General features: G+C 37.6%; 1 protein-coding gene across 4 annotated transcripts in view; it reads right to left on the bottom strand.

The window, feature by feature from the left end:
• Positions 1 to 313: 313 nt before the first annotated feature.
• Positions 314 to 27,749, bottom strand: part of LSAMP (limbic system associated membrane protein) — a 633,432-nt gene continuing 605,996 nt past the window's right edge. Inside the window, exons 8-10 of one of the 4 annotated variants that reach the window (XM_054246075.2) lie at positions 20,748 to 20,778; positions 12,328 to 12,360; positions 5,995 to 6,133 (exon numbers count right to left, since the gene is read on the bottom strand). In XM_054246075.2, coding sequence (XP_054102050.1) covers positions 20,750 to 20,778 — 29 coding nt within the window. In that variant the 3' untranslated portion in view covers positions 5,995 to 6,133; positions 12,328 to 12,360; positions 20,748 to 20,749. Of the gene's footprint in view, positions 6,134 to 12,327; positions 12,361 to 20,747; positions 20,779 to 27,749 lie in introns of all 4 variants that reach the window. The other 3 variants (XM_003734914.5, XM_002758786.6, XM_008982408.5) reach the window with 3 other exon arrangements.

The raw sequence follows: 27,749 nt of genomic DNA, 5'->3' as shown, positions 1-27,749 counted from the left end.
ACTAAGTGAATATTAAATTCTTATTCAGAATAAAGGTTAGAGTTGAAAGAGATTTTAGAGATGTCACCTGAATCCTTCACTTTCAGGATGAGAAAACCGAGACTCAGGAAGGTAAAATGGTTTGCCAATGTCTCACAGCTTTTTTGTGGCCAAACCTGGGGTTAGAACCCAATTCTCCTGAATCCCAATTCAATCCACCTTCTACCTCACTTTAAAGTTGTCATTTATCTTAGATGATGAGGAAACAGTGCCAAGAAGACAGTTGGGAGTCTGTTGTACAGACACATGAGCCCTTGAAACTCCTTCTTCTCTGTTTTATTTTTTTTTTCTGTTTATTCTCTTAGGTACATTAGTGCATTTGAAGTCTGAAGTTAATTTGACCTAAAATTTGTATGAATCTTTGGAGAAAGTTTGCTTGTTTCCTAAAATCATCTCCTTGATGATTTTTTAAATGTACCAGTTATTCATATTGTATATGTCATTCTGTTACACATGTCAGATACTTCAAAAAGACTCCAAGAGAACATGCCTGAGAGAGATAACTCCCAATTAAAATGATTCAGTCCCTCACTTGCAATATTCAGGATAACTGTGTGGAAACATTAGGCTACCAGATAAAGTAAAGGTAGTTATTTCTTAGAGTGACTCAGCAAGATACTTCTCGAAGACATAATACTTTTTATGTTGCACAATTTCTTAGACTCTAGATGACAAAGACGCTTTCTCACTGCTTTTGTTGAATAAAAAATCAAAACTGAGTAATATTTTGCTCATCAAGGTTTAGGTCACTTCCTTGGAAGCTATTTAAATAAGACATCTTAGATGGTGAGAAAGAAGGAAGAAGAAGATACCCGGGAGTGGATACTGCAGACACATAGCCCTGAAAACCCTTCCCTCTCTCTCTTTCCTTTTACTTCCTTAGCTTTGGGGTCAGGTGAGGCAACTACAGCAATAGTTGGGACAATCTCCACTTAGATCTTGAAAGACCAGAAAGGTGACTTGAACAGAATATAAACCTTTAGCTGTTCATGTGGGTCTGCTTCCTTTGCCTGAGCTAACCTCCTGTTTGGAGCTTTAATCACAATTCTTCCTATTCTGAACTGTGAAATGTTTTGGTTTTTATTTATTTTTATTTGATTTTTTTTCTTTAAGAATCATAGGTTTAGCAGTAGTTGGGTGCACTGCATGAAAAATGAAGTTTACATAGTTTATATTATGTACATAAACTAGTGATTTACATTGATTTACACATGATTGGTGCCTAATTTATTAATCAGCACGCAGTATGTAAATGTGCTGAAAAGAAATCAAGATTTTAAAATAAGTTTTCCATAATATTCGTAAACATTTTCGCTGGTGTAAATGTGAAACCTAAACCCAACGTTAACAGCGGCTTCCTTGCCAAGAGAAAAGTGATGTACATTGCTGGGTGAAAACAAATTCTTTACTAAATTTCGGTTGGCTACATTTGAACAGCATAGCTACATGCAAATGAGAATAGTTTACTTCTTTTCTGCTAGTATGCACATAAATGTAAACTCCATTTTGCATTTAGTAAGATGTTTACAGATATTATGCCAACCATGATGGAAAATTTACATCACTGAGGCAAATGCAGTCTTTGGAGAAGAAATAGTCTAAACATTTAAGCAAGAAGGAGGATTTTTCTAAATTGTATTTTTGTTTCTTAAATCAGGGTCTTATCTCACCATTTTTGTGGTATGTTTAACATTTGTCTTTAAAATATTAATAGTTTATGCAGGTCAGATATAGCATGGTACTTACATTTCTCTTAAAAAATGATAGCTATTGGTAACCAAGACTAAATGCAGGCTCAAGGTTTATGAGGATGAAAAGAAAAATGAGGACGTGGTTAATTCCATTAAATGTGGTCTATAAGCAAATTTCTTTTAAGTAAATAATTACAAAATGGAAAAAGTGGGGCTCTATGTTTTTCTATTTGAGCATAGATCTTTTTTCTAAACAACCAAATTCAGTACTTTTCTTCCTTTTAAGTTCAAAACATCATTCTTAATTTGTCTTATAATACATACATTATTGTAAATATAGCATCTATAAAGATAAGATAAAGCAAAAATACACACACATATATATTATTGTTTTCCACAAATAATTCAAGCCCTGCAAAGAATGAAATGAAAAGTCCAGGGAGACTAGCCAATAGAAACAGTGAAACCACAACCAACTCAGGGATGGAATCTGAGACTCTGGAGGATGCAAGAAGCTCACAACTTGGTAAAGTAATAACTCAAACAAGTTCATGCTGAGGAGTTTAGCTTTTGTGTGCAAAGGAGGTAAGTCCATTTTTGGAGGAGAAACAGATTTTTGTTTCAGTCCTCCAAGAACGTGAAAATCACGAGTACTTTTACAAGGTCTCTATGAATAGCCCCGGTTGTCTGACTGTGTAGTTAAAAAAAAAATGCCCATGGCAAGCGAAAAGTCTGTCTGACTTGGAAGAGAAGGCAAAGGTCAATGGGGCAGTCCTTCCTGACAGAAAACACATCTGCTCTTCTATAAGCTTTAATTCTTTTAGGACAGGGGGATTTTATGTCTCAAAATAAGCAAGACTTTTTCTCCAGTAAGGCAAAACCTTTTGCTCAACAGTTGCACAGAGCATAATTTCAATTCTGCAGTTCTAAATCCCTGGATAGTTCTCATTCTTCAGGAAGCGCCCTGGGTCAGGTCATTTCTATTTTTGTTAAAGTTGGCTCTAAAGATTTTGTTTTATGAATGGTGAAGATTTATTTTGTCCACAAAGGATATTAAATATATTAGCCACTCAGGTTAATTGATGCATTTCACTCCTCTCAGTATATTATTTCCAACCAGTTGGTGTTTCTCAGTGCAGGGTTTCAAGATTTGATTACCAAGGGACAAGATTCTTGAAGGAATTTAGTCCAATATGATTAACTAAATGCTGAGAAGTCTTATGTTGAGACTCAATGAATTCTTGGTGTCAGTCCTCTGGCTCTACCTTTCCCTGAACTTTCTCTTAACTACATTTTCCTTCATTGTTCACACTGCTTAGAGAACAGTTTCTATCCTATGAGATTTCTGAGGCCAATGTTTTCTCTGAAACAGGAGCCAGAAGCAAATTTTTAAAATTCCCAGATCCTGCTAGAGATATAGGCAAACATCACATTTAAATATATATTTAATTATGTTTAATATGTGGTCAGTTATATTAAAACTGAGGGAACACATAGTGCTGACATGGCAAAGACATTTATTTCAATGGAGAAGTTCCTCCCATTAAACCAAGATATTATCCTTATGATAAAGTGGAGACAAGAAAGCCAGGCATATAATTAAAGCCTGTGACATGCCATGAGGATCTGTTCCTGAAACTAATACTAACATCCAACTTTTAACAACATCCAGTGTAACTCCTTCTACTTTTCTCTTCCTGTATATCTTTAAATTAGCGTGTACTTTTCTAAAGTCACACACTTAAGTCTGTGACTGCCTCTTCAATTTATGGGGAATGCTTATTATTAAAGATGATAACCTTTTATTCTTGAACTAAGAAGACCAAACTTTTAAGAGAAATCCCTGATTGTCAATAAATTGATGCTGCATAGGAATATGGCTCACCTTCCCTTTATTTTACTAGCTACCTTCTTGGACGAGAATCTGTTTTCTCCCCAGTGTCAGAATCTGCTATAAACACTCTTAACCATCCCCAAGCTGAATTTTTCCTTCTGTTTCAAGTCTAAACTGCAAAATCATGAAAGAAGGCTGTGATAAGCTTCTAAAACAAACAATATAATTCCTTAGAAGAAATTAACAATGCTACTCAGATCTTTCTCGTTCCCTCCCTCCTCTCCCTCCCTCTTTTCCTTCCTTCCCTCCCTTCCTTCCTTCCTTCCTTCCTTCCTTCCTTCCTTCCTTCCTTCCTTCCTTCCTTCCTTCCTTCCTTCCTTCCTTCATTTTATTCCAGTTCCAAAGTTTCTCATTTTATATAGTGTAACAGCTATTTACAAGGTTCCAACTTAATGACATACCATATTTGGCTCTGCAAGATTACATTCAAATATAATCTCTAAATAATCCTCTGTCCTTTCATGAACTGAACCACTTTCAGTGCCTCCTATTGTGTAAGTGAGAGCAATGGTTGGTTTTCTAACAAAGATATCTACATGCAGAGAGCCAGCTTTCTCTGCAAGACATTTCCTAAGAAATCCTGGTGATGTGGTAACACCGAGCTTTGTGGTACTCATAAAATTTCTGCCTATATTTATTACAAGTTGCCCAGCAATTTTGGCTAAGGACCTAGATAACATTTCAGTGTTAATGTCAAGGTGACTCTTATAGATGTACATTTAAATAGAGCAGGGAAGGTGAATATAATGCGATTCTTAGCAGCCTGGCATAGGATGACAGTGGACTACCACGAGGAGTGGTGCTGCAAACACCATCAGTGAAGCAGAACGGGGCTTATGTGGGCAACCAAATAAAATATTAACCTAGAGCACCGGGAAAAACAGCTGCAGAGGAGCACGAGGAGTGAACTGCTTTTCATTATGGCCAATGCTCTGTATTAGAGCTCTGACAGTATCTCCAGAATATGGTAGGAGCCTGGGCATCTGTTGACTTTTTCTGCCTTGCTCACTTTTACTGTATTTTATCTGAAATAGAAAACAATCTCTGCTCAGGGGAATTCATGGGACAAATGCAGTGTTATCTGAAGATTAGAGAGGAGGTTTAATCTTAGGATCTCCAAGTGGTTCATCATTCTTTTACTGGGAGTTGAGACTTGGAGACCTTCCTGTTTCTGGGGATTTACTCAACACATGCTGCTCATTTTTGCAGCAGAGCAGGGCCCACCCTGTTAAACGCCAGGAAATATATGAATCCCTCAGACTCATGAAATGAGAGTAAAATCTGAAATTTTCTCTCCTAGTTCACCTCGTTCATGTCATAATTCCTTATACTGTTTGCTTACCCCATCGATAGTAGGCACTTTCATTTACAGTGATATTCTGAGTGACTCCCCACTCGGTTCTGATGATGGGACTAGGAGGAATATGGGGTCCTGCCCTTGGAAGGGGCACAGCTTGGTCTGAATACACACTGATGCCATGTGACAGCCATGGATGGGGGGAGGACTCTGCTCCTTGCCTCCTTCCCCACCATCTCCCCCAGCAACTTGTTATAGCCGCATCTCACAATTACAATGCAGGACAGTATCTACAGCACAGTGAGTCTATGTACACATGGACCATTCCCTTGGCATGCTTTAGAGAGAGACACACACACGCTCACACACATGTACACCCACGTGAGAGCGAAAGACTTGAGCACACGCGCACAGTGGAGAAAATTAAAATGGCACTTCCTAGCATTTGCGGCATGACTAGTGCTCTGGGGAGGGGGTGAGGGTGAGGAGAGGTGGGGGAGGAAAGGTGGGTAAAAAGGGGACATGTAGGATGGGCGTGGGGGAGAGAGAACACACTGGAGGGAGAGGGGATGATGTCTAAAGTTGGAGAGATAGTGGAGGAAGGAAAGCCAGAGAAAGGATCAACGTAAGATTCCATTGATAGTCGGAAGTGGCTACAAGTCAGCTCAAATGAAAAACACAATTAAAAGGTTATGGAAATAGAAACACCAAAGGCAAGACCTTATTTTTTTCCCCACAGATGAAAAAGGATGAAGGAAGGAAGGATAAAGTGTGTGTTGGGGGCTTAATATCCATCTGGTTCTTGTCTTATTTTTACAGCATCCGGATGTCTTTAGTATGACGTTGTCTTTACACAGCATCCATTTCCTTAGTAGATATAAACATATCCTGGTAGAAACTTCTCCATCCTGAATGATACTTAAATTTTCAATGATGGACTGTAAAATTGTTTTAAATGTTGTATTTCCTTCTTCATTTTCTTATTTCCCCCTTCATGTATAAACACACAAAGTTGTGAAATAAACGGTCTCCCCCCATCTCTCTCTCTCTCTCTCTGTATTCTGTGTGACGCATTTTTGTGTGTTTTTTAAATTATTTTTAAATTTTTATTCTATTAACATTTGCTGAGAAGGCAGAGCAGAGATGCTGCCAGCAGCCACAGTGGTACGGCCAGACTGATGGATCCATTTATTCCTCTCACCGACCCAGGTCCTGCAGAGCAAAACAGGAGAGAGAGAAAAGAGAATGAGTTACATGGGCCCACTCTGTGTTACAGCTGACTGCTAATGGTATCAGAGGTAAGACGCGGGCGGATACCAGCGTCTCAAAGTTAGTGCACTTATGTGCAGCCAGGAAAGGCTCAAAACCTTTCTAAATCCTTCTCCTCCCTGGGCCACAAGTATCCTAAGGGTTATCATTGGTTGAAATACTTCTAAATACAAAATGCTCTTGCCACATAAGTCCTTAAATTGGCTATCACCAACGTGTCTGATGGTGCAGGAGGCTCCTGTTTACCCAGCCTCCTCCTGTTGGCCCTGCCCTAAGTAGCCCTCTGGTGCCAGCACTCATTAAGGTTCCAAGCATTGGTGAGGGTCCTTCAGCAGCCAGACATGGGTCTTCCGGCCAATTCATCACAGCATCTCCACCAATAAAGCATGGAACCATCCAGGACTCCTTGTGTCCCCAGCGAGAGGTAGTAATTACTTATTTGCTAATGGGGAGGAGAACTCTTTTAAAGTAACGTTTATGGCTAGATGGTACCTTAGCAAGGAAGAAAATAAGTCAATACATCTAAAAATCTTAAGAGGCAGCAGAGGATCAACTCCTCCAAACTCTTCATTTGTCACTTTAAAAATCAAAAACATAAACATAAACAAAAACAAACAGACACACCTAGAGAGGTTCAGAGGCAGGTCCAGACCACGAACAGAACTGAGATTTGAAGTCACCCAGATTAACCTGGAATGGCACTCCGTGTTTCCTGCTGCCACCTTAGGTTTCCCAAGTGGACGCAATTTGGGAGATGTGGGTGTGGGTGTGAGAAGGGAAACAGGATGGATAGAAAGCCGCTGGAGAAGGGGCTTGAGTGTTCATAGAAAGGATTACGGAGGAGGGAATCATAGGTCTGGCAGAAAAGCTGATCACCTGTGCTTTTTGCTTGTTCCATTTTCTCCTTTTTTATAGTTCTGCTCATAGCCCATTAAAGTGAAAAAATAGTATTTTTCACTACAGGGACTTTTGGATTTAAGACTACATACTTAAACAGTGATGTTCAAAAGAGAAACTGGTGTGACTGTAATTGTCAGTCACTTCAAAATTTTGAGGGTGGATATGCAGCTCGATTGTGTGTGTGTGTGTGTGTGAAACTATGATGGTTTGCAGATATAATGGAAGCATCCCCTGGTATGTGAATTTTTCCAAAACTGTTTACAAACATACCCAATTGGAGATAGGACAACAGGAAAAAATGCAAAATTCCGTGATCTCCTAATCTACGCTTTATGTAAATAAGAAAAGCAACAACAACAATAAAACAGAACCACAAACAATTATACAGCACTTACTACACAATTTTGTCATAACTTCCTTATAAATATAAGCACACAGCTATGCCAGGAGGCAGACAGTATGATGAAACCTGTTTTACAGTGAACTGATCGAGGCACAGGGAGGTTGGATGCACTGTACAAATTTACAAGACTTGTAAGCAGAGCAGCTGGGTTTTTACCCAGGCATCTGGCTCTAGAGTCTTTGCCTGTCACTACTACACAGGAAAGGGGTGCCTGTAAGTCTCCTGTCAACATTCAGTATATTAAATTTGGGTCAGTAAATTAAGCTTGGGTTTGATTAAAATGGCCAGCACAAACAAAAACAGGGAGACAACAATTATCATTGCAAAAAAGATTTTTGATAGGAGAGTTTTGGCTAGAGTATCTTCTTGAGAATATTAAAAACATTCACCTAATATAAAAATATGAACATACACAAACTTTTATCAGCATAGTTACAGTGTAAAATGAGCTGTATTGTGTAAATCTATAGAAACACAGAATAAAGGTTCAATGAATTAATTATCTAATTTTCTGAATTGTGATAGGATCATATTGACAAAAGACATATTAGCTACCTTCAGGTTCATGCATTGCATGAGAAATTAAGGTTCAACGAGATTCTCTATCTTGCATGAAAGCACCCAATTAGTAATTGTTGACCAGGCACTTAAATTCAAGTGTCTGAAGTCAGCTCAAGGCCTTTCCTAATCCACTTCCATGTCTCCTACTCCCAACCTTTCTGGACTGTTGGGACCTTCAAGTTCTCTTAGTGGAAACTTCTCCCAGGGCTTCTGGGCTGGTAGGAATATTATTTTTCTAACCTTATAGTCATTCTATGTACACTAGATGGCAAGAGCTCCTTGGCATATTTGGTTGTATTTGGGTATCAATGAGGTTTTCAAAACAGAGAAAAACTACACAAAAATTAAAGCCTTAGAGGGTTAGGCAAAAAATATTTGTCTGCAGCAGGGATAGTGTAAAACAAAAGGTTTTCAGCTAGAGTCCAATTCTACTGATTTCCTTAATCTCATTTTTAGTGCAAGGATAGGCTAGATTATCTTGCATACCTCCTGGAGCTGAGTGATACCTTGGGAAGGTTAAGACTAGTCTTATCATTTTATTTGACAGTAGTAAGTATTCAAGAAAGTCAAAATTCTATCATTGAAAAATACATTACAGAATATATGAACCTAGATAAACATATTCACATATAACATTCTTGATAATACATGTATACATATGCATACATACAAAGATATATATGTTATATACTTATATGTACACATATGATATATACACATATTACTGGTCTTTTACACATAATTCAGAATTAACTATTATTGTCACATGCTATTCTATGTTATAATGGGGAATCTTAGTATAACGATGTTAATAATCTTTAATATTATCTTTCACAATATTATTATATACAGTCATATGCTATATGACATTTCAGTCAAAGATGAACCATGTATACAAGCGTGGTCCTATAAAGTTACAGCACTGCATTTTTACTGTACCTTTGCTATGTCTAGATATGCTTATATACACAAATACTTACCACTGCCCATAGTATTCTGTATAGTCACATGCTTATGGGTTTTCAGCCTAGGAATAGGCTATACAATATACACTAGGTATGTAGTAAGCTATAACATCAAGGTTTGTGTAAGTATATTCTATGATGTTCACAAGAATGAAGTCACATAATAATGCATTTCTCAGAATGTATCCCAGTCATTAAGTGCTGTATAAATATATTTGAAATGTATTTTGTGTATCAAAGATATCTTCATCTCTATCAATTATTATTAAGTGCTCTCTTATAGCTCTTTAGTGTACTTATATGACTTACACTTTTCATAATTGGTTTTGTGGGTAAATAAATAGGCTTAAAAATACAAGGGTAAATGGGTGGTAGTTGGGAAATCATCACAAGTGTGTCTGCAATTATAGATATATGTGACTGCATAGGAAACTACTACAGTTAGTGGCTATTTCAGGGAAGAATAATCAGCAAAATCATTAATTATGTTTTACTTCAGAGTTATGAAATTTCTGCTTATTTGTGGAAATGCAAATGATAAATCTTATTTCCCACACCAGATGGCCAGGCTCAGCAAGTGCTTTCATATACTGACAGATAAAATGAAAGCAAGAGTCTGCAAACATAAATTAGCCTTAAGAATAGATGGGCAAATAGAACCACAATTCAAAAATTTGCTATGTGTTTTTTTATATAACAAACAAAAATCATATTTTAGTATCTAACCACATTTGATATGTGTGTTATATATGTGCACATCCACTGATAAGTGTGTATATGGTAAGCATTCAGTAAATTGTATTATTATTAATCCAAGTGCAGAATTTTGGATTACAGAAAGAGATGAAATACTAACCTGAATCAAAGGCATTGGTTTGTGTATTGGGTCAAGGCTTTTAATGTTGACTCTAAGGAGCAAAATTCAGCTGCAGCAGGACTGCAAATTATAAGTCAACACACCAGGTCAAGGTTCCTAACCCCAAGGTGGAATAAGTGAGATTCTTTGTCTAGGTGAATGCCGGATTGCACTTTCTTATAACAATGAAAGGGAACTTGTGATTAAGGGCAAGATTGATAAAACATTCTGAAATTGAGGGATATGATAATTTTTTGGCAAGTCTCTAGACTACAAATTTGATTCAGGATCTGGAGCTAGTTGATTTATATTTCAGTAAAATCGCAAGGAAAAGACCACGTGATTTTTCAACACCTGTTTTAGAGAGGTTTGCTTAGAGACACTTTGTAATTCAAATCTGGTCAACAGTTTTCTGTTGCTCCTCCTGAGGACCCATTTCTTGGATTTAGGAGTAAATTTATTCAAAGTGGCTATTAATTATGCTCTCAGTGATTCTTGAATATTCCTTTCAGCCACTAAGAAGTGTAAATCATAATTTCATTCCGATTCATAGTTCAGCCATACGAAAAAAAACCAGAGGAGTTAAAGTTTGAATTATTTTAGAATTATTAAAGGCTGAGTGACTGAAAATATAACAAAATGCTAAACAATTTGTAAAACACTTGTTTAACAAAGGAGAACACAAATCTACAGAGTCCCTTAAGTATCTGCCTCCCATATCATCTAGTCCAGTCGACTAAGGCATGTTGGTATCCTGGGAAGACATGTTTAAAGGGAAGCCCGATAAAATTGACTTTGGTGCCATCTGCTGTCGATTTTCTGCCAGTACCGCTTCCTCTGGGTGAATTAACTGGGGATGAAAGCCAAGGCTGGAGCAAAGGAGAGGAGGGTGAATGCCGTAGTCCTCCCTTACCAGTGGCTTTGTGTTCTGCTGTTTCACTTACCTGAGGTACATACAGTAAAATAAGATATTCAGAGAGAGAGAGAAAGAGAGAGATGACATTCACATAACTTTTATTAGAGTATATTGTTAGAGTTGTTTTATTATTATTGTAGTTAATCTCTTACTGGGCCTGATTTATAAATTCAACTTCATCAAAGGTATGTATAGAAAAAAACATAGTGCATATAGATAGGGTTCTGTACTATCTGCAGTTTCGGGCATCCATTGGGGTCCTGGGGCCATATCCCCTGCGGATAAGGGGGAACTACTATATCGATGTATTCTTTGAGTAATGGGTCTTAGACTCAATAGAATCTGAGCTCATCCTACATTTTCTTTAGCTCTTTATGCATTTTTTTGATTCCTAATAAAGTGAGGTTTTGGTAAGGCTGACATACTCTCACAGTAAAGTCAGAATCATTGCATCTTTTTCATCAACACAGCATCAAGTGTTTTGGCATACAAATTTTTGAAATTTTAGTCCAATACATAGCACTTCTGGTGACACTGGCAATTTATATTGTCTTTGAAATGAAACAAAAATGCTATGCCCTATTTCTTCATCCACATATCAAAGCCATAATGTATCACATATGATATGAGACACTTAAAATTAAAACATAATTGGTAATCATGGCATTGGGAAGAGAAGAAGGGCTGAAAAGGACAATGTTTTATGCCTTCTTGAAGGCCTCAGATGATCCTGTTCCCGGGTATATATATTCATGGCTGCCTCTTCCCTGCTGCCTTCAGTGAGGACCTGCTAGTGCTGGCCATAAATGGTGCTGGCCCTTTCTTGGGAGTAAGCAACCAAGTGTCCATAATCTCATTAGCTCTTGATCACTGCTGGTACGTAAGTCCCATAAGAATAGGTTTTCACAATTCAGAGTGATTGTGGTTGTCTCACCACTTTGAGACTCAGAGAGGAAGATGCCTTCATATGAGCCAATTAAAATCAGGTAGGTAACCATGAGGAAGTAAAGAGGGTGGGGTTTGGCCACATAGGTGCCTCTGTGGCTCTGATCTGGGATAGACACTGTTAGAAACTATGTTTATTGGACTTATAAAGAGGGCACCTCAGAATTAGTAGCTACTTGCAGTTTAGGGTCTGTTTTACAAAGCCAACAAGTGAATGTAAAGTAGACTCTGCATCTCTTCTGAGAGCCCTGTCACTGGGCAGTGAGCATTTTCAAAATTTCATCTCTGTCAGAATGAACCATGAATATATAAGAAAGGGAAAGTAGGAACAGAGAGCAGGGCAAAGCATAACTTGCTCTGTTCCAGGGATTTAACAATAAATTACTGTCAAGAGCAATATGAGGGTCATGGTTGGATCAGAAACTTTTTGTAAATGAGAAGTTCACAATTTGGAAAAAAATAAAGCCAGATGTGTTATGGAAATTGTTAGCACAAATCATTCCACTGAAATTCAATTATACAAGACAACAATATATTGCTGTGAAATCTTAATTTTGACATATGGAAGGTAACCAAAAATAAAAACCATACCTTTTTGCTTGAAGTGCACGGTGGTACCAATTTCTAAAATAAGAAACATTAAGCAAAACAAAAACAAATAAAAAATCTTTATCAGTTAAGAAGAAACACAAAGGTAGGTCTGATACTCTCCACTGAAAGGAGAATAAGAGAAAAGGAAGAAAGAACAGTTTAATAGGAAATAATATTGGTAGACAGAGAAAGAAAGCAAATGGAAAGAGATTGTTTTGTTCGAACAAATGTGCGGTTGGAGGTAGCAAAAATGATTTGCAGCTACAGATATCCGATGCTACATGGTATGCATGTAGACAAGTTCAAGAGCTCTGAGCATGGAATGTAAAGGTACTCTTGACTGCAATTTAGTGGAATAATAGAATGTATCTGATCCACAGTCTCCTCCCACCCTTTTGTTGTGGTTTATTCCTCTCAAGCCAGCTGGTTGTCCTGCTCTTCTTCCAATAGATCAAGTCTATTCCAACTTAAGACCTTCACATTTGCTTGTAATATTCTTCCCCTAGATCTTTCTACTGATCGCTGAGTCACTTCATTCAGATTTCTGCCGAAATGTCACCAACTCAGAAAGGACTCCTCTCATCATCTTGTTAAAAATAGCAACTTTTGTTATTTTCTCTATTCCTTTACCCTACTTTACTAATCTAAATAGCACTTACCTCTAACCTGAGGTTGTCATGAGTATAATTTTTGCTTGTTTATAGTTTGTCTTCTCCATTAGAATATATGCTCTGTGAGGGCAGCAACAGTGTATTCCTTCTCAAGTACTGTATCCCTAGTGCTTAGATTAGAGCTTGGCAGGTGGTGGGTATTTAATAAATATTTGTTTAATTTGTAAATAAGTCTCAGGGTCAGAAGAGCTCATGTAGGTTAAATATTTGGTTTCTCTTTTAAGTATCTTTATCAAGTAAACCACAATGCTCTTATGTCTTTAGAAGCAAATATAGGAAATTTCTATAGGATACCACTCTGAGGCTCAGGACCAACTCAGTGGCTGGTCAGATAGAAGAGCACAGTCTGTCCTGTGGAATACAGCACCTGTATTTTTGTCCTTGAGGCCCATCATTTGCAGTTATTTCCGTTTAACAATTGCAGCATGCTGCAAGTTCATACAGAAAGATGGATTAAGAATTCTCCTCTCCTAGCAGAAGCCAGCACTCACCCTGGAAGTGAAGCCAGGTTCTATTAATATGTGAAACAATGGTCTCTAGCTGTTGACGACTTTATCTGTCTCATCATCTGGCCACTGATGTTTTAAGTTGTGTATTAAACATACTGCCACTTGTCTCCTTTCATAAGGCCAGCTTTGACACCTTTTCTTTGGAATCAACATATTGCATTAAAAAATACTGAAAGGCAGTGTGGAGAATGTGCTCATGATAGCATGAGGAAACTGAAACCCAGAGAGGTACTTTGCAAAGTGAGAGGCAAAGCTGGGACTGAAACTTAGGGCTTCCAATTCTCCAGACAGAGTCTAGTCCATTATTCCACAACACCCCTTTGGCAGCTTTTATGAAAGCAATGCTTGTATGACTCAAGAGGTATCACTGGAATATTTAAATGATTCATTACTGGCTGGAAAAGTGCGACTCTCATGCAAAGTGCAACTTTCCTTCTTTCTTGCATCAAGCCTCTTAACGGTGAGAATTTGTAAGAACCCCTTGAGGCCACAGAGTGAAGCTCTTTACTCATCGAGGCCTCAATGGGGCCATCTTCGGTTAAAGAACACTGAGTTTCTGGTACACAGGCTTCGTGGGAATAATTTCAAACAATTGTTCAGAAATCCGGATAGGTAGGAAGCTCAGCGATTCTGCCAAAAGCTTTCTCTTACTTTCTCTTTGCGTTAGTTCCGTCATCTCTAAAATGAGTTCACTTACATGCACCTTATAAATTTGTGCTATGAATTAGATCAATTAATAAACATACTAAACTTAATGGTGCCAGACATATAATAAATGCTCAATAAATAAAAGTTATTGTCAGTTTTTTGGTAAAATCCCTTCTAGAAAGGATTATTAGTGCAATTTTGCGGAGAGTGAAAAATACAGCTTAACACGTAAGTCATGGGATTACAAGTCCAAATAATTTATATACATATATGATTGCAGCAATGTGATGAACAAACACTGTGAGATTTTAGCCCAAAAAAAGTGATAGGAAAGTGGACTGATTAGGGCACATTTTGATCAGGAAAAGTCTAGCAATGTGCCCGCATTACCCTGCCACTGACATAGGTGTGCGTAAGAATCTATATGTTCCAATGGGTCCCTTAGGGAACCGATGCTCCCTATGAATTAAGTAGAGAAAGTTGATTACAAAAGCATATAAAAACTCCCAAATATTCAACTCTGTGAAGCTAATATCAGAAAAATTCAGATATAAAATATACACTTGCTTGAAATATCTTTAAAAAGCAAAACAAGTCGCCAGTTAAATTTTAGGTACTCCTCCCTGTGCCCGTAATAAATCAACCTCTTTGTGAAGCCCTAAAGATTTTAACACGTGGAATTCCATTTGTCTTGAGGAAAATAGAATAGACTGATTATTTTGGACTACTTCCTGCTCATCACCTTCTTTAGGAACAGAACATGCTGAGCCTTTTTGCAAACTTGGTCATATGTTGCCATCTTGTGGCAATACTAAGACTTGCTCCTACATGCTGTCCAAATGAATCATCTTTGTCCACGAGGTGGCAATAGTGGGAGAAAGAAGTAAACACTTTTTTTTTCTTTTTCAGTGTAAGACCAGGCATGAAATATTACTCTTCAAGAGGGGACTTTTCTCTTGTTACAGACAGATTTTTTTTGACATTTAACACCTGAAAATTATTGTTACTTTTCTAGTGATAATGCAATCTTGTGAATCAAACTGCATTGTCAAGGATATTATTTTTGCAGAGATTTCCAGGGCACTATGCTTCAAATATAACCTGAAATGTATGATTTTTATGCCCTTCAGGAAAACTTGTAACTACTTATTAATCTTGCTTCAGCAAATACACTTAACAAGTAAGCATGGCAGTGAAGGTACAGGGTATAATAGAGAAAGCTAAATCGACTGAAGCAATGCAAAACCCAACATTGGGCAATTCTAGTGTAGATAATATTCTAGGCTTTCTCTAAGAGCTCTATCATCATATGCTTGGATTTTAGCTCCTGATGAGGTGGTAGAAGAAGGCAATGGGGAAATAATCTAATATTAGGAAAGGGAAGTGTCTTAAGACATTTATTTAAGCTAATCTGTCCTTGATTTTTGACTTTCAGATTCATTACATCCAGCCACATTAGCCTGCACATTAAAAACTTTGATTCAGCCTCTCTTATTGGCATAGACGATATGTCTGCCTTGTTCACTACTGTATCCTCAGCTTGGTATTTCTCTAGCACAGAAGAAGGATCCAGTTGATTTGTTAAACAAATACTTGAATGCATCAATAAATAAATGAATGAGAGACTCAATTAATCAATTAATACCTCAAGTATTATCCCAGCTCAGAGTCTAGAGAGGGGAGCTTCTGTTTTCTTTTTCAAATTACAATGCCTGAACCCAAAGGCAAGATTATTGTTGGGAATTCACAGTTATTTGAAGAGCCACACGGGGCTAGGAGGTCCTTGCATTCTTTCCCAAATCCTGGTAGGGAGAACATTTTCTGGAGGGACGAGCTTCATTTTAAAATACCTTTATGATGAATAAAACTGTAGACTTTAACCAGTGAAAACCCGTTTCTTTTTTGTTTAAAGCCCAGAAGATTTATTCTTCCTCTTACCTTTTATTATTATCTCTTACTCTTATCTCTAAGTGGCATGATTTTTTTATCTTTCGTTGTCTCTCTCTCTCCCCTTCCTCCCATCCACTTCCCTGAAAAAATTAAAGTGAGTGTTGCAAAGATGAAAGATGCTTCATTGGAAACTCTAGAATTTATAGTTTGGGAACTCCCTCGTTATCTTAGGAAATTTTCATATCTTTATGTATGAAAAATCTTGGCATTTTTGCTTTCTTTGAGTTCTATCTGGGACACGAAGTGAGGGACAACACATCCATAAGGAAAAGAATTGACTTCCAGTGCTTTGAATCTTGACTTTTGATAACTTTTCTCATTTGTGTTCACATGTAGGTAACGTAGAGTTTGGGGAACTTTTGCTGTTTGCATAGTTGTTCTAATTCCAGAGTATTTACTTGAACACAAATGTCTTATTTTTGAAATGGAAGAGTTTGAAAATATATGAAACTATAAAGAAAAAATAAAAGATCATATATAATCCGTCCCCTCAGAGAGAACACTATTAATGCAATATAAACAAGTATTTTGTCTGAAGAATGTTTGTGCTGCCACTGTACTATAGAATGTTCAAGTTTAAAACCTAAAATATCTGTTATTTCCCAAGGTCTCAGAAGCTGGGCATGTTTCTGTTACTCACTCAATGTTATAGCAGAGGCAGCTATTTGAAAAAGAAAACCTTATCTCTCTGTGTGTGACACAACTCATTCTATAAGGGCAATCTTCTGATGTGCTGCAGGTTCTGAAAATGACATTAGAATAATCAATGACACTTAAAAAATTCTGGGTCAGAGTTAGTAAGAGTGTGTGTTTGCAGAAGTAGGGCAGGAAAAGGTCCAAATTCAGTAGGAACTTTATCCTCCAGATCCTGGAAACTGAAGAAAGGGGCAGGGTTAAAATTATTAAGAAATGTAATAGAAGAAATGGAGGAGGATCACACCTGCTGCCGCTTCCTCACTAATGCCAAGGACCTAAGGCATAACATCTTGTAAGATTCTGCCATGGAAATTTATGTGTTTTGCCTCTGACTTTTGTTTATTTTTTAATTTATGGGCCAAAATTTTGAAAAATAAAACCTTTATAATTATAGTGGCTTAAAAGGGGTACATTTTATTAATTCAATTTTCAAGCCACACTTAGAAAGCTATTAATTTCTTTCTCACAGATTTCTTCACTCAGAGGCTTTAGGGATTAGCAGCTTCTACTTGCATATTTTTTTTCTTTTGCCATAGAAAAATATTTGCCTTGTGATTCCTATTTGAATTATTAGAACTTCTGATTTTCTCCCATGTGTGATATTCATGTTGTATAAACCCCAATGCCTAATATTTCTAGAATAATATTCTCTGAAAATTAGAGTATTCCATCTGGGTCTAGTGAAGTGAGAAAAGAGTCAAAATAGAGAAATGGATCTGAATCTGAACCTTAAGATTTTTCCTATTTTCTTTCTTTCTTTTTTTTTTTTTTGTTTGAGAAGGAGTTTTGCTCTTGCTGCCCAGGCTGGAGTGCAATAGAGTGATCTCGGCTCACTGCAACCTCCGCCTCTTGGGTTCAAGTGATTCTCCTGCCTCAGCCCCCCAAGAAGCTGGGATTACAGGCATGTGCCACCATGCACATCTAATTTTGTATTTTTAGTAGAGATGGGGTTTCTCCATGTTGATCAGGCTGGTCTTGAGCTTCCAAACTCAGGTGATCTGGCTGCCTTGGCTTCCCAACGTGCTGGGATTACAGGTGTGAGCCACTGCACCCAGCCTTCCTGGTTTTTTTTTTGGCTCCTAGGTGGACCATTGTCCTCATGACTAAGAGAATGCGTCAAACTGGCTGAGAAAACTAAGTGATCTTACCATGTCATCAATATTCGAGCAAGGAATTTGGCTTCCCTTAGCTGGATTGGGGCCAGCAAGGAATGCTAGCTACAGTTTACTTTCAAATACCGCTAAAGGCTTTCTTCTTATAATTGTCTGTGACCAGAAATGGACTTCAGTTTGATGCTCCGTCAGAGTGAATAATGACTTAGGCATGGGTAGACGTACCAGAATACTATAGCCCTAGACAGATGGTGTTAATTCCTTGTCGAATCAACAAACTCAAATAATGCTGGTATAATTTTTTGTTGTCAAATGTGAAAATATTTAAGCCTTACTCCTCATATCAAATATTCTATAATGAATAGAATGTGAAAAAATGCTTAAATAAAAAGTCATTGCATTAAAAACAACACATCTATTAAGGGGACAATATTAAAATACCAACTAGGAGAGAGAACGTATGAGCCCCCACATCTGAAAGGAAGACTGTTTACTCGGGATCCTGGAGGTGCATGAGGGAAATCCCTTGTGAGTCAAGATTTGACTTAGACCTGAAAGCACTTGGGGTGTGTGCATCGCTGTTGAGAGCACCCTGGTCCAGGTAGGAGAGGGGCTTCTGGGCCTGCCTCTGCTATAACATTGAGTGAGTAACAGAAACATGCCCAGCTTCTGAGGCCTTGGAAATAGAAGACATTTTAGGTTTTAAACTTGAACATTCTATGGTACACTGACAGCTCACACATTCTTCAGACAAAACATTGTTTGAAGAATCTTGTTTATTGCATTAATGGTGTTCTCTCTGAGGAGAGGGATTACATATGATCTTTATTTTCTTCTTTATAGTTTCATATATTTTCAAATTCTTCCATAATGAGAAGCATAACATTTATTATCATAATAGAAAACTATTGATAAAAACAAATGCATCTTTTAAAAAGCACCTTTAAATGTGGAGAAAAGAAAATGATCACTTTCTAATTATTTGGCATTGGGTTGACAACATTAGAAGGAAATAATTTTTTCCCTCATTTTTATTAGTTAGGAAATATCATCTAGTAAAGCAAAAGAGAAGCTAAGATGGGGAGTGGTAATTTCCAAAGCAATATGGCCTTAATAGCGTGAAATGGCAATGCAATAAAAAAATGTCACCATGCAGGTTGATGAGGTCCTACTGACCAGAGGCTTGATGTACTGGATAATTGTCCTATAAAGTAAGTATAGGTGTGTGATTTGACTTTAACCGCTATGGGCTCTGCTCAGTGGCGATATAGATTGTTACAGAAAGAGCAGTCTCACTAAATATTCTCAACATAAAGAAAATACTTTATTAAGTCTCTTGTACCAAGTCAGCTTTCTTACATTTTGAGAGTTTCTTATTTAGCTTGAGAGGTTTGATTTTTAATAATCAATGAATTGAAATAGTCAAGAATGACAAAGAGGCTAAGTTCAATAAAGGGGTTTCTCTGGGCTCTGCCACCTAAAAACATGTTTAAGATTAGATACATCCCAGAAGTAAATGTATTTGGCTCAGCTGTCAGTAAGGCACTCAGGACTAGACATGCAGTTTCTGTCTTAAAGAAGAAACAGCTTTCTCTGTCCTTGTGCTTAAAATGCATCTTGGTACTTGTCTATGGGTGCAACCTGGCCTTTGACCTTTATTGTAATTAAGGGACCAGCCAACTCATTTAATAGAGAACTATCTTCCAGCCCTAAATCTACTTAGTTGTTGATTCTGCTTAGTCGTCAAAACATAAAATAGATTATATATGTCACATCTGTGTTTAAAAACATAAATTTTATGCATACTCTAAAGCCTTTTGTACTTTCATTTATCTGACTTGGTAACAAAGATTAAAAACACAGGTTTGGATAGGTCTCTAGAGATTTACATCCTTTCTGGTCTTACTCCTCACTTTCTATTTCCCAGCCTCAAATTGTGAGTTTCTGATCCATTTTAGAATACATTTTAAATTCAAAATCCTAAGGCATGCAAGACCATCTTTACTCAATGTAATGTGCATTTTCATTTTGTATGTTTTAAAATCAAAACCATTCAAATACCATGAAACGAGGTAACTGGCCTGCGGAATTTGAATGCAAAGATAACAAGCGAATTTGTGAGATTTCCCAGGGTTTTAAAGCTCCTGGAAGTAAGGAGATAAGGGATTAAAAAATGCTGGTATGCTCCGAGTCACCCTTAGACCTACCTCTATTGCACTAACCAGCACAGTGCAGAACTTGGTAAATGCAGTTCTGCTTTGGACCATTTCCAGCAACATTATTCCTTGGAGTTCCAGAATGCTTCAATAACAAGTCTGGTTTATCTGTAACTCCTGCCATGTCACTGATTCCAAATATAACACTATAGCCAGTTTCTTGTGTAACTTTCTGAAAACATCAATGACTCCTTACAACCTATTTCTACAACTAAAATAAAAACCCACCATGTAACCTCCTTACTGAAAGGCTGCAAGTTTTCTCTAGACATTCTGCTAGATAACAGGCACTCAGTATCCTCCGGAAAACTATGCTACCTACCACACAGTACACAGTATTAATGTGTGTCTATATAGTTAAGCCAACAAGTGCTCTTCGTGGTCCTGAGTGTAATATGGGTGAAAATGCCCAATCTCTAACCTTTATTTTTATTTTTCTAGAAATCATTTTCATTTTTTAAACCTGATATATCCATATGAGGTGTAAAGATGAAGTCAGGATAATTTGGATATCCATCACATTAAATATTTATATTTTCTTTATGCTTGGAATATTAGAAGTAGTCTAGCTATTCTGAATTGTACAAGACATTATTGCTAATTATAGAAATTCCTCACCTTTAAGTCCTCTGGTTTATCATATTTCTTTCTGTAAACAGGCCAGGTAGAAAAGAGGATTAAACTATTAGGAAAAAATATTATTTTTCTAGATTTAAAAAATGTGTTTGGCTTTATAGTGGATCCCTGTCAGTTAAGTTCTTTCTGGATTCTCGACCTTCTGGATTCTAGGTGGGTTCTGGGTGGTTGTTCTCTTTCCCCTCTTCTTCTCTTTCTGTCTTTTAAACTTCCCTTTCACCTGGAAGTCTTCCCCAGCCAGCCCAGACTGGCTAATGTGCCTTGGTTTGTTCTCCCCAAACACCCCACAGTTATCTTTACATGGACTTAAAGTTTACTGTGATTGCTTAGTTCATTAAGTTCTTCTCCAGTTGATCTATAAACTCCCAGTGTGGAGGCTGTACCTGCTTCAGTCTCCTTTGTCATCCCTAAAACCCAGTTCAGAGCAAATACTAAGATAATATTTCTTCGAGTAAATGAATGGTGTCATCAAGATATTGTGCATGTCAAATTAACCTGTGCCAAAAAAAAAAGAGTTTTAACTGCCTATCAAGAGTTAAGCCTCTTTCTTGTGTTCCTAGTGATTAGAAATCGTAATGAAAAGAAAACGTGACCTCTAAAAGCAAGTCTGCAAAGCAAAGGCAAGAGCAAGTGGAGAGTACATCTAAATACAGAACAAAAAAATCATACTATTTACGAACGGGAAGGTTGATCCCCCAATGGAAGACCAGCTTCCAATGAATGGGATCATGGTGTCTTTTTGTTGTTTTTTTTTAGCACAGCTGCACTTAACAGCTGTCAGCGATAAACTTACCTGTGTTCCGGAACTTCAAGGGAGAAAAATAAAACAAATTTCCCAAGTTACTGTAGCTTGCAATGCAACAGAGAAGTGCAAGTTGCTGCTTGGTTTCATTTTGTTTGTTTTGTTTTGTTTCTAGCTATTTCTGCTCTCCAAACATCCCCAGCTTCCGAGTCATACAAAACCCCCACATATAGTTGAAAAACCACTGTAGAATGGCCAAGCAAGTTTCCAACATGAAACATGGCTGGGAATGCTTGCTGCTGTGTGAGCTAAAGAGCACGGGATGGTAAACAGAAGGGACACTCTGCAAATGCACGGCTACCTTCTACTGCTTTTTTTAAAAAAATCATACAGGATGCTATTATTGCTTCCAAATGTCTTTTCAGGTTTTTTAGGCAGTTAAAAAAGTTATACTGGCATTACGAGGTTTAGAAGGTGAGTGCATAAGTCAGAATCTTTTTTGCTTGTATGGGGCAGATAAAAAGTAGAATGAACTATTAGCTGTGATTGATAGTAAAGATACTATGTTAGTGGTAATGTCTGGGTGCTGATCTTATGTATGTGTTACAGAGATGTGGGAAGCATTTCCCTTTACAATCAGCACAGCGATAAGCGAAAGTGTAGAGTAAACTATGGCACTGCTTGGCTCCCCAGGGTCCAATTAGGAAGCATGATAAATGACTTGTAAGGTCTCTCCCCCACTGATCTGTGGTGGATATAAGCTGACATTCTCCGTGGAGTCCTAGTGAGTAGTCTGCCTCCTCCCATCATACATCTCAGTACATAGGAACACCTTAAATTGGAATTCCAAACTCATTATGCCACGCGGTGTTCTACTTGGCAGGTGCGTTTCTTCACAGCAGTATACAAGGGGAGGTGTAAGGTGGAATCTCTTACACTGATTTTTTTCCCCCATAAAGGTGCTTGTTTAGTTTCATATGTACAAATAACTTACGATGATGAGAGAGTATCATGAGGCTGGAGGGACTGTATAAGGGAAATCGTTACTAACCTTCATTTATATCTTGCCTCTTCAGAAGTCGATGCGTCCTCCAGATGGGATAGTGGCTTGGTGGTGCTAGCATGACTAGTAACCAGCGTTTAGAAGTGAATGCCAGTACTATCAAAACCTTTTCTTTGGTTTTGTTTGAAAGATGTCAAAGAGAACACGCATATTTAATGCATGGTGAATATGGAGGAAAATGTAGAGAAGGGAGCCAAGGGACAGATTAAAATTAAGGTTTGTTTATACTTTTGGGGCTATGATAAGACATTTTTCAGGGGCTGGGAGTATCTTGATGATTTAATACTTGAAAGAATTTCATTGTTGTTGTTTTCTTCCTCCATGTACTACCAGTTTTTAAGAAGGCCTCTAGCTCCATACAGTCTCTGAACCCAGAACTAAGTTCCCAAAGGAAGGACTTCCTTCCTGTCTACACACAGCAATGTGTGTTCCTCACAGTCGCCTGCTATGCTCATGTTAACTGGCACGTGAGGGAGCCTCGAAAGCAAGCCGTGCTGCCGTGCACTCTAACGACCACCAGAGACTGTGTCAGTTTTCTGTCCATCACGATCCCGGTCTTCTCACCCTTCGGGGCAGCATGCCAACATTTTCTGCTGCAAATCTCATTGAGCTGTTCTTAGGCAGCTTTTTTCCCTTTAATTAAAAAGACAAGACTGCCAATTACTTAAACCTAATCCCCAAATGTAATTGTTACTTTGAAAGATTTTTTTTTCCCATAAAGCTCATAGAAGAGCAGTATTTCCATCAAATTAGATTTAGTGGAAGCTTGGATTTTTTTATTAAAAAAAATTCGTTTTCAAATCCCTGCTGGCTCTAGACATCTAAATAGCACAGCGAGGCATTAAGAACAGGGTGATCACCAGCAAAGGCTGACTGGTGTAGGCAGATCCAGACTCAAAAAACAGGAAGAGGCATTAGAAAGGAGTTCTAGGACTAAACATTCTCCTATCTTTAAATTGACTCTGTAGGATTTTTCGTCATTTAGCTTGAAGCTAAATGTGAATTTTGAGAGAAATAACACTTCCAACCCCTTGTTGAACATTTAAATAATGGTGTGAATAAATTTTGGATTTATTCTTGCTAGCAACTTTTAGCAGGGGAGAGAATACCAGTTTAGGAAACAGAGTAGGAGGAAGAGTAAAGAGGAGCGGAGAGATAAGACATGGGAATGGGGAGAAAATGTCACCTATTACACTGTGTCAGAATCACTGGATTGACGAGTGAACAATTGATTCCACATTCAATACAGGTACAATTATCTCACTGATTCTCTAACCACTAAGGAAAATCAGAAGGAAATCTGACTGTGGTTTTCATAAAGGAGCCAGGGAATTAGGTATGAAGGTCAACTCAATAATTTTCATTTGTATTAATCGGAGCCAATGATTTTGCTCTAAACTGGTGCTGACATGGCTGCCTAAATTCTATCCGTAGAAACAAAATCCTTGTTTCTGCCAGCCAGTAGGAAGGAGAGACGTATTTAAAAAGTGAAATCCTGGCCGGGTGCGGTGGCTTACGCCTGTAATCCCAGCACTTTGGGAGGCCGAGGCTGGTGGATCACGAGGTCAAGAGATCGAGACCATCCTGGTCAACATGGTGAAACCCTGTCTCTACTAAAAATACAAAAAATTAGTTGGGCATGGTGGCACGTGCCTGTAATCCCAGCTACTCGGGAGGCTGAGGCAGGGGAATTGCCTGAACCCAGGAGGTGGAGGTTGCAGTGAGCCGAGATCGCGCCATTGCACTCCAGGCTGGGTAACAAGAGCAAAACTCCGTCTCAATTAAAAAAAAAAAAAAAAAAAAAGTGAAATCCTTCCTAGGACATACCTTATATCCTTGACCAGCAAAAGGTGCAGGTTCTTTAGGTTGTTCGTCTGGCAGTTATGTGGTAATGTGTATGATGGGCATTCACTGAAAGTGTGTGAGTGTATATGTGTATGCCACACAACAAGGAACTGTGCAATTTTGTAGCTCTTCTTAAATGTAATATTATGATATTGGTAAGAAAATAATGAAAAGTACTTTTTATCTGGCCTTAGGATGCTTCTATATTAAAACTTTTTAGCAGTGTGGGAATTTCAGACATCCTTAGAATCCATAATACATCAAACCATAATAAAAGCACATTGAACTTACATCTAGCTAATGTCCATGTAATATGGTATGAGTATACCTGTAAATATCAGTGCTTTTAAAAATTATGACACGTGTGTTTGAATATGATTTTAAAAAGTCAATATACCTTCTTTCTAGGAACTTGAAGCTCTCCTTTGTGTGTTATTTAAAATACCACTTTGAGCTTGTAGGCATGAAAAATATAATTTCTTTCCCATTTCACAGTTGGAAAAACTGAATTACGGGAACAATGCTAGTAATTATCCATGATTAATAGAGGTGTGTATGTAAATCAGCCTGAATAAGTGTGTGAAATTAGATGTGCTGATGCCAGATAGCTCTGCTCATGTTTTTAAAAGATGAATGCTTTCATATAAATCTGTGTGAGTTGGGCATACATCTCACTGTATTAAGCATATTTGAAAATAGATTCTGTAAAAATGTAAGGACACTAAAGTAACTGAGAGTTATAAGCACTGTAATATATAAAATAAATTAGATGAACATTTAAAATTCACTGGAAAGATGCATATCTAATGAACATGAATGTATACATAAGGGTGATTATTAATATTCTACAGATTTATATATGTGTCTGGGTATAACAGGGGTAGGCTGAAATTTAGGTGTCATTTTATCATTAAAAAGTGTGAGAGAAAAGTGCATGTCTCTTTCTTAGGGTTGTGGGGATTGAGTTAATGCAGGCAAAAGCCTTTAAAACTCTAATGGTACATGAGAAGCCTATTATGTATGTTAGCTATTGTTATTATTAATATTATTACCATTATTAGACAAAGTAAAATACTGTTGTATTAAGGAGATGAAAAGAAGCTTTTCTTAATAATACTAAGGATGGTATTCTACAGAAAATAAATGAAAGTAGAAACTATTCAGTATTCTTCACAACATGAGACATGTTCAAAATTTTTCTCCCATTTGACCTCTCATCCTTTTGGAATCTGATTTAAAAACCTATTCCTGGGAGTGCCAGGTGAGGGCGGATATATCCACTCCTCTGACTGTAGATAGAATCTGGCTGCTCTGATGCCAGGCCTGCCTGTAAGAATATCAGTCTCCCTTTGGGAGAAAACATGCCAGGCTGACTTCAGATTTCTGCGAGCCTGGCTTGTTTGTGGTTTGGATTTTAATTTCTTTTTAAACTTTAATATTGGGAGGGGGTGGTTTGTTTTGTTTTCTGAAAAAGGTTTGGACAGCTGTATTAATCATGCAAACCCAGCCATGTGCAATGCATTTTATCAATGGAAAAACAGGGATGGAATGGCAAGCAGCTGTGAACAAACCCAGTGCCATGCCTGAACCTGGAAGATAATCTCAACATTTCCCAAACCCACTTGCCACATGGGGTTAGTGAATGGAAAGGCTGTTCACTTGGGATAAATAATCAGATGGGAGGCAAACAAGTGAGACACATTCCAGGATTTGTTTTGTTTTGTTTCAAAGTGGCAGCGATCAGAAAGGGATAGGCTGATTGAGTCCAGAGAGCCCCATACTCAAGGGAATTTTTCGCTTGAGAGTTACATAAACAAAACGGTTGTTTGCCCTCGTCCTTGTCCCTTGTTTCACTTCATTTTAATTTTCTGAGGCTGATTTCAACACTTCATTCTGAACCTACAGTCCTCAATGTGAGAGTGTCTCTGGGTGCACGTCCATTATGAAGAAGAGCTAGGCATGAGTACACTGATGGGGAAAAATGTTATCATTGCTGAGTACCCAGAACGCTTAGGAAACAGTGTCAACCTCACAAAGTGAGAGAAGTTCCCCCAGACATTGAGAGCTGACTCTTTCCTTACTTTGCAATTCAGTGGATTTTCTGCAGCAATATAGTCGGAGGTACTTATGCAAATTGATGCAATTCAGGACTCATTTTAGAATAAATAAAGCTAAATTAAAATTAATGGAAGAAAACACCTATCAGAAACAGATCAAGGATGGAACACTATTTTATTTATATCTTTTATATATTTATATATATAAATATATATATATATTTATATATAAACTAAGGAGCAGGGAAGCAAACTGGTTTTATATTTTGTTTTGTTTTTTGGCAGGGGGAAGGACATATGAAAATTTCTGATTGGTCACAGCCAATATAAATTATCCATTGGTGGAATTCCAGCATTATTATTATCACTGCAGAAAATCAAGCAATATGATGAAGGAAACCCAAGGGAAATGCATTTGATTTATTGAGCCTTGTTTTTGTTTAATCACAGCTTGAAAGGGTTTAGGACTGCATTCCTGCTGTGACTCTGCTGTGCATCCCCAGTCAGCTTGATGAGCTATGTAGAGTGGGGATAGGAGGGAAGATCCTCCAATGAGAGATATGAACAATAAAGCAGCCGAAATGAAACATCTATCTTTGTGAGGTTGGAAATTAGGGAAGAAAGCTCTCCTTTTTATAATGGGAGGATAGAAAAAAAATCTTTGTGACTTTTGAAACACCCATTTTCAAAACACCTTAAGGAAATTAATTGCCTTAAAATCTTTAGGCCATTTTACATCAACCAACTTCTAAGAGACAATTGATATTTTAGTAATGAAATTGAAGAGTTCACAAGGATGATGACAATATATTATATTCAATTAAATGAAGATGCCTTGCATTATAGCTATGATCACAGTGAGGCATGCTTTTCATAGATATTGGGTACTTAATTGGCACCATAAAAAGGGTTAAGCATCCTATTGTTAGTGTTTTTTTCAATGGGAAGCTGCATTTCTCTTGGGTTACCCTAGATTGGAAAGAGAAGAAAAGTGAATCAATCTCAAGGAAGTTAAAGTCCTTGTAAAAAATAGAAAACTTAAGAGGGGACTCTCATTGTATAGCAGACTCTTACACCAGCCATCCCAAGTCTTAATGAACAGCTTTTCAATTTCCACTAGCAGAAGACCGAAGCATTAGTAGAAGATAAACTATATTCTCTAAAAACTATTGGATCTAAGAAAGCTAACTACAGTCTACCTACAATGTAAAATCAAACTAGGGTCATTCTCCAATCAACAGTTGAGTTTGTGGGAAATATAAAGTTCAGCAAAATCC

Source organism: Callithrix jacchus, chromosome 15 (genome assembly GCF_049354715.1).
Source record: "Callithrix jacchus isolate 240 chromosome 15, calJac240_pri, whole genome shotgun sequence".
Classification (NCBI taxonomy): Eukaryota; Metazoa; Chordata; class Mammalia; order Primates; family Cebidae; genus Callithrix; species Callithrix jacchus.
The sequence above is the reverse complement of the archived record's forward strand: the minus strand, read 5'-3'. Positions and strand labels throughout refer to the sequence as shown.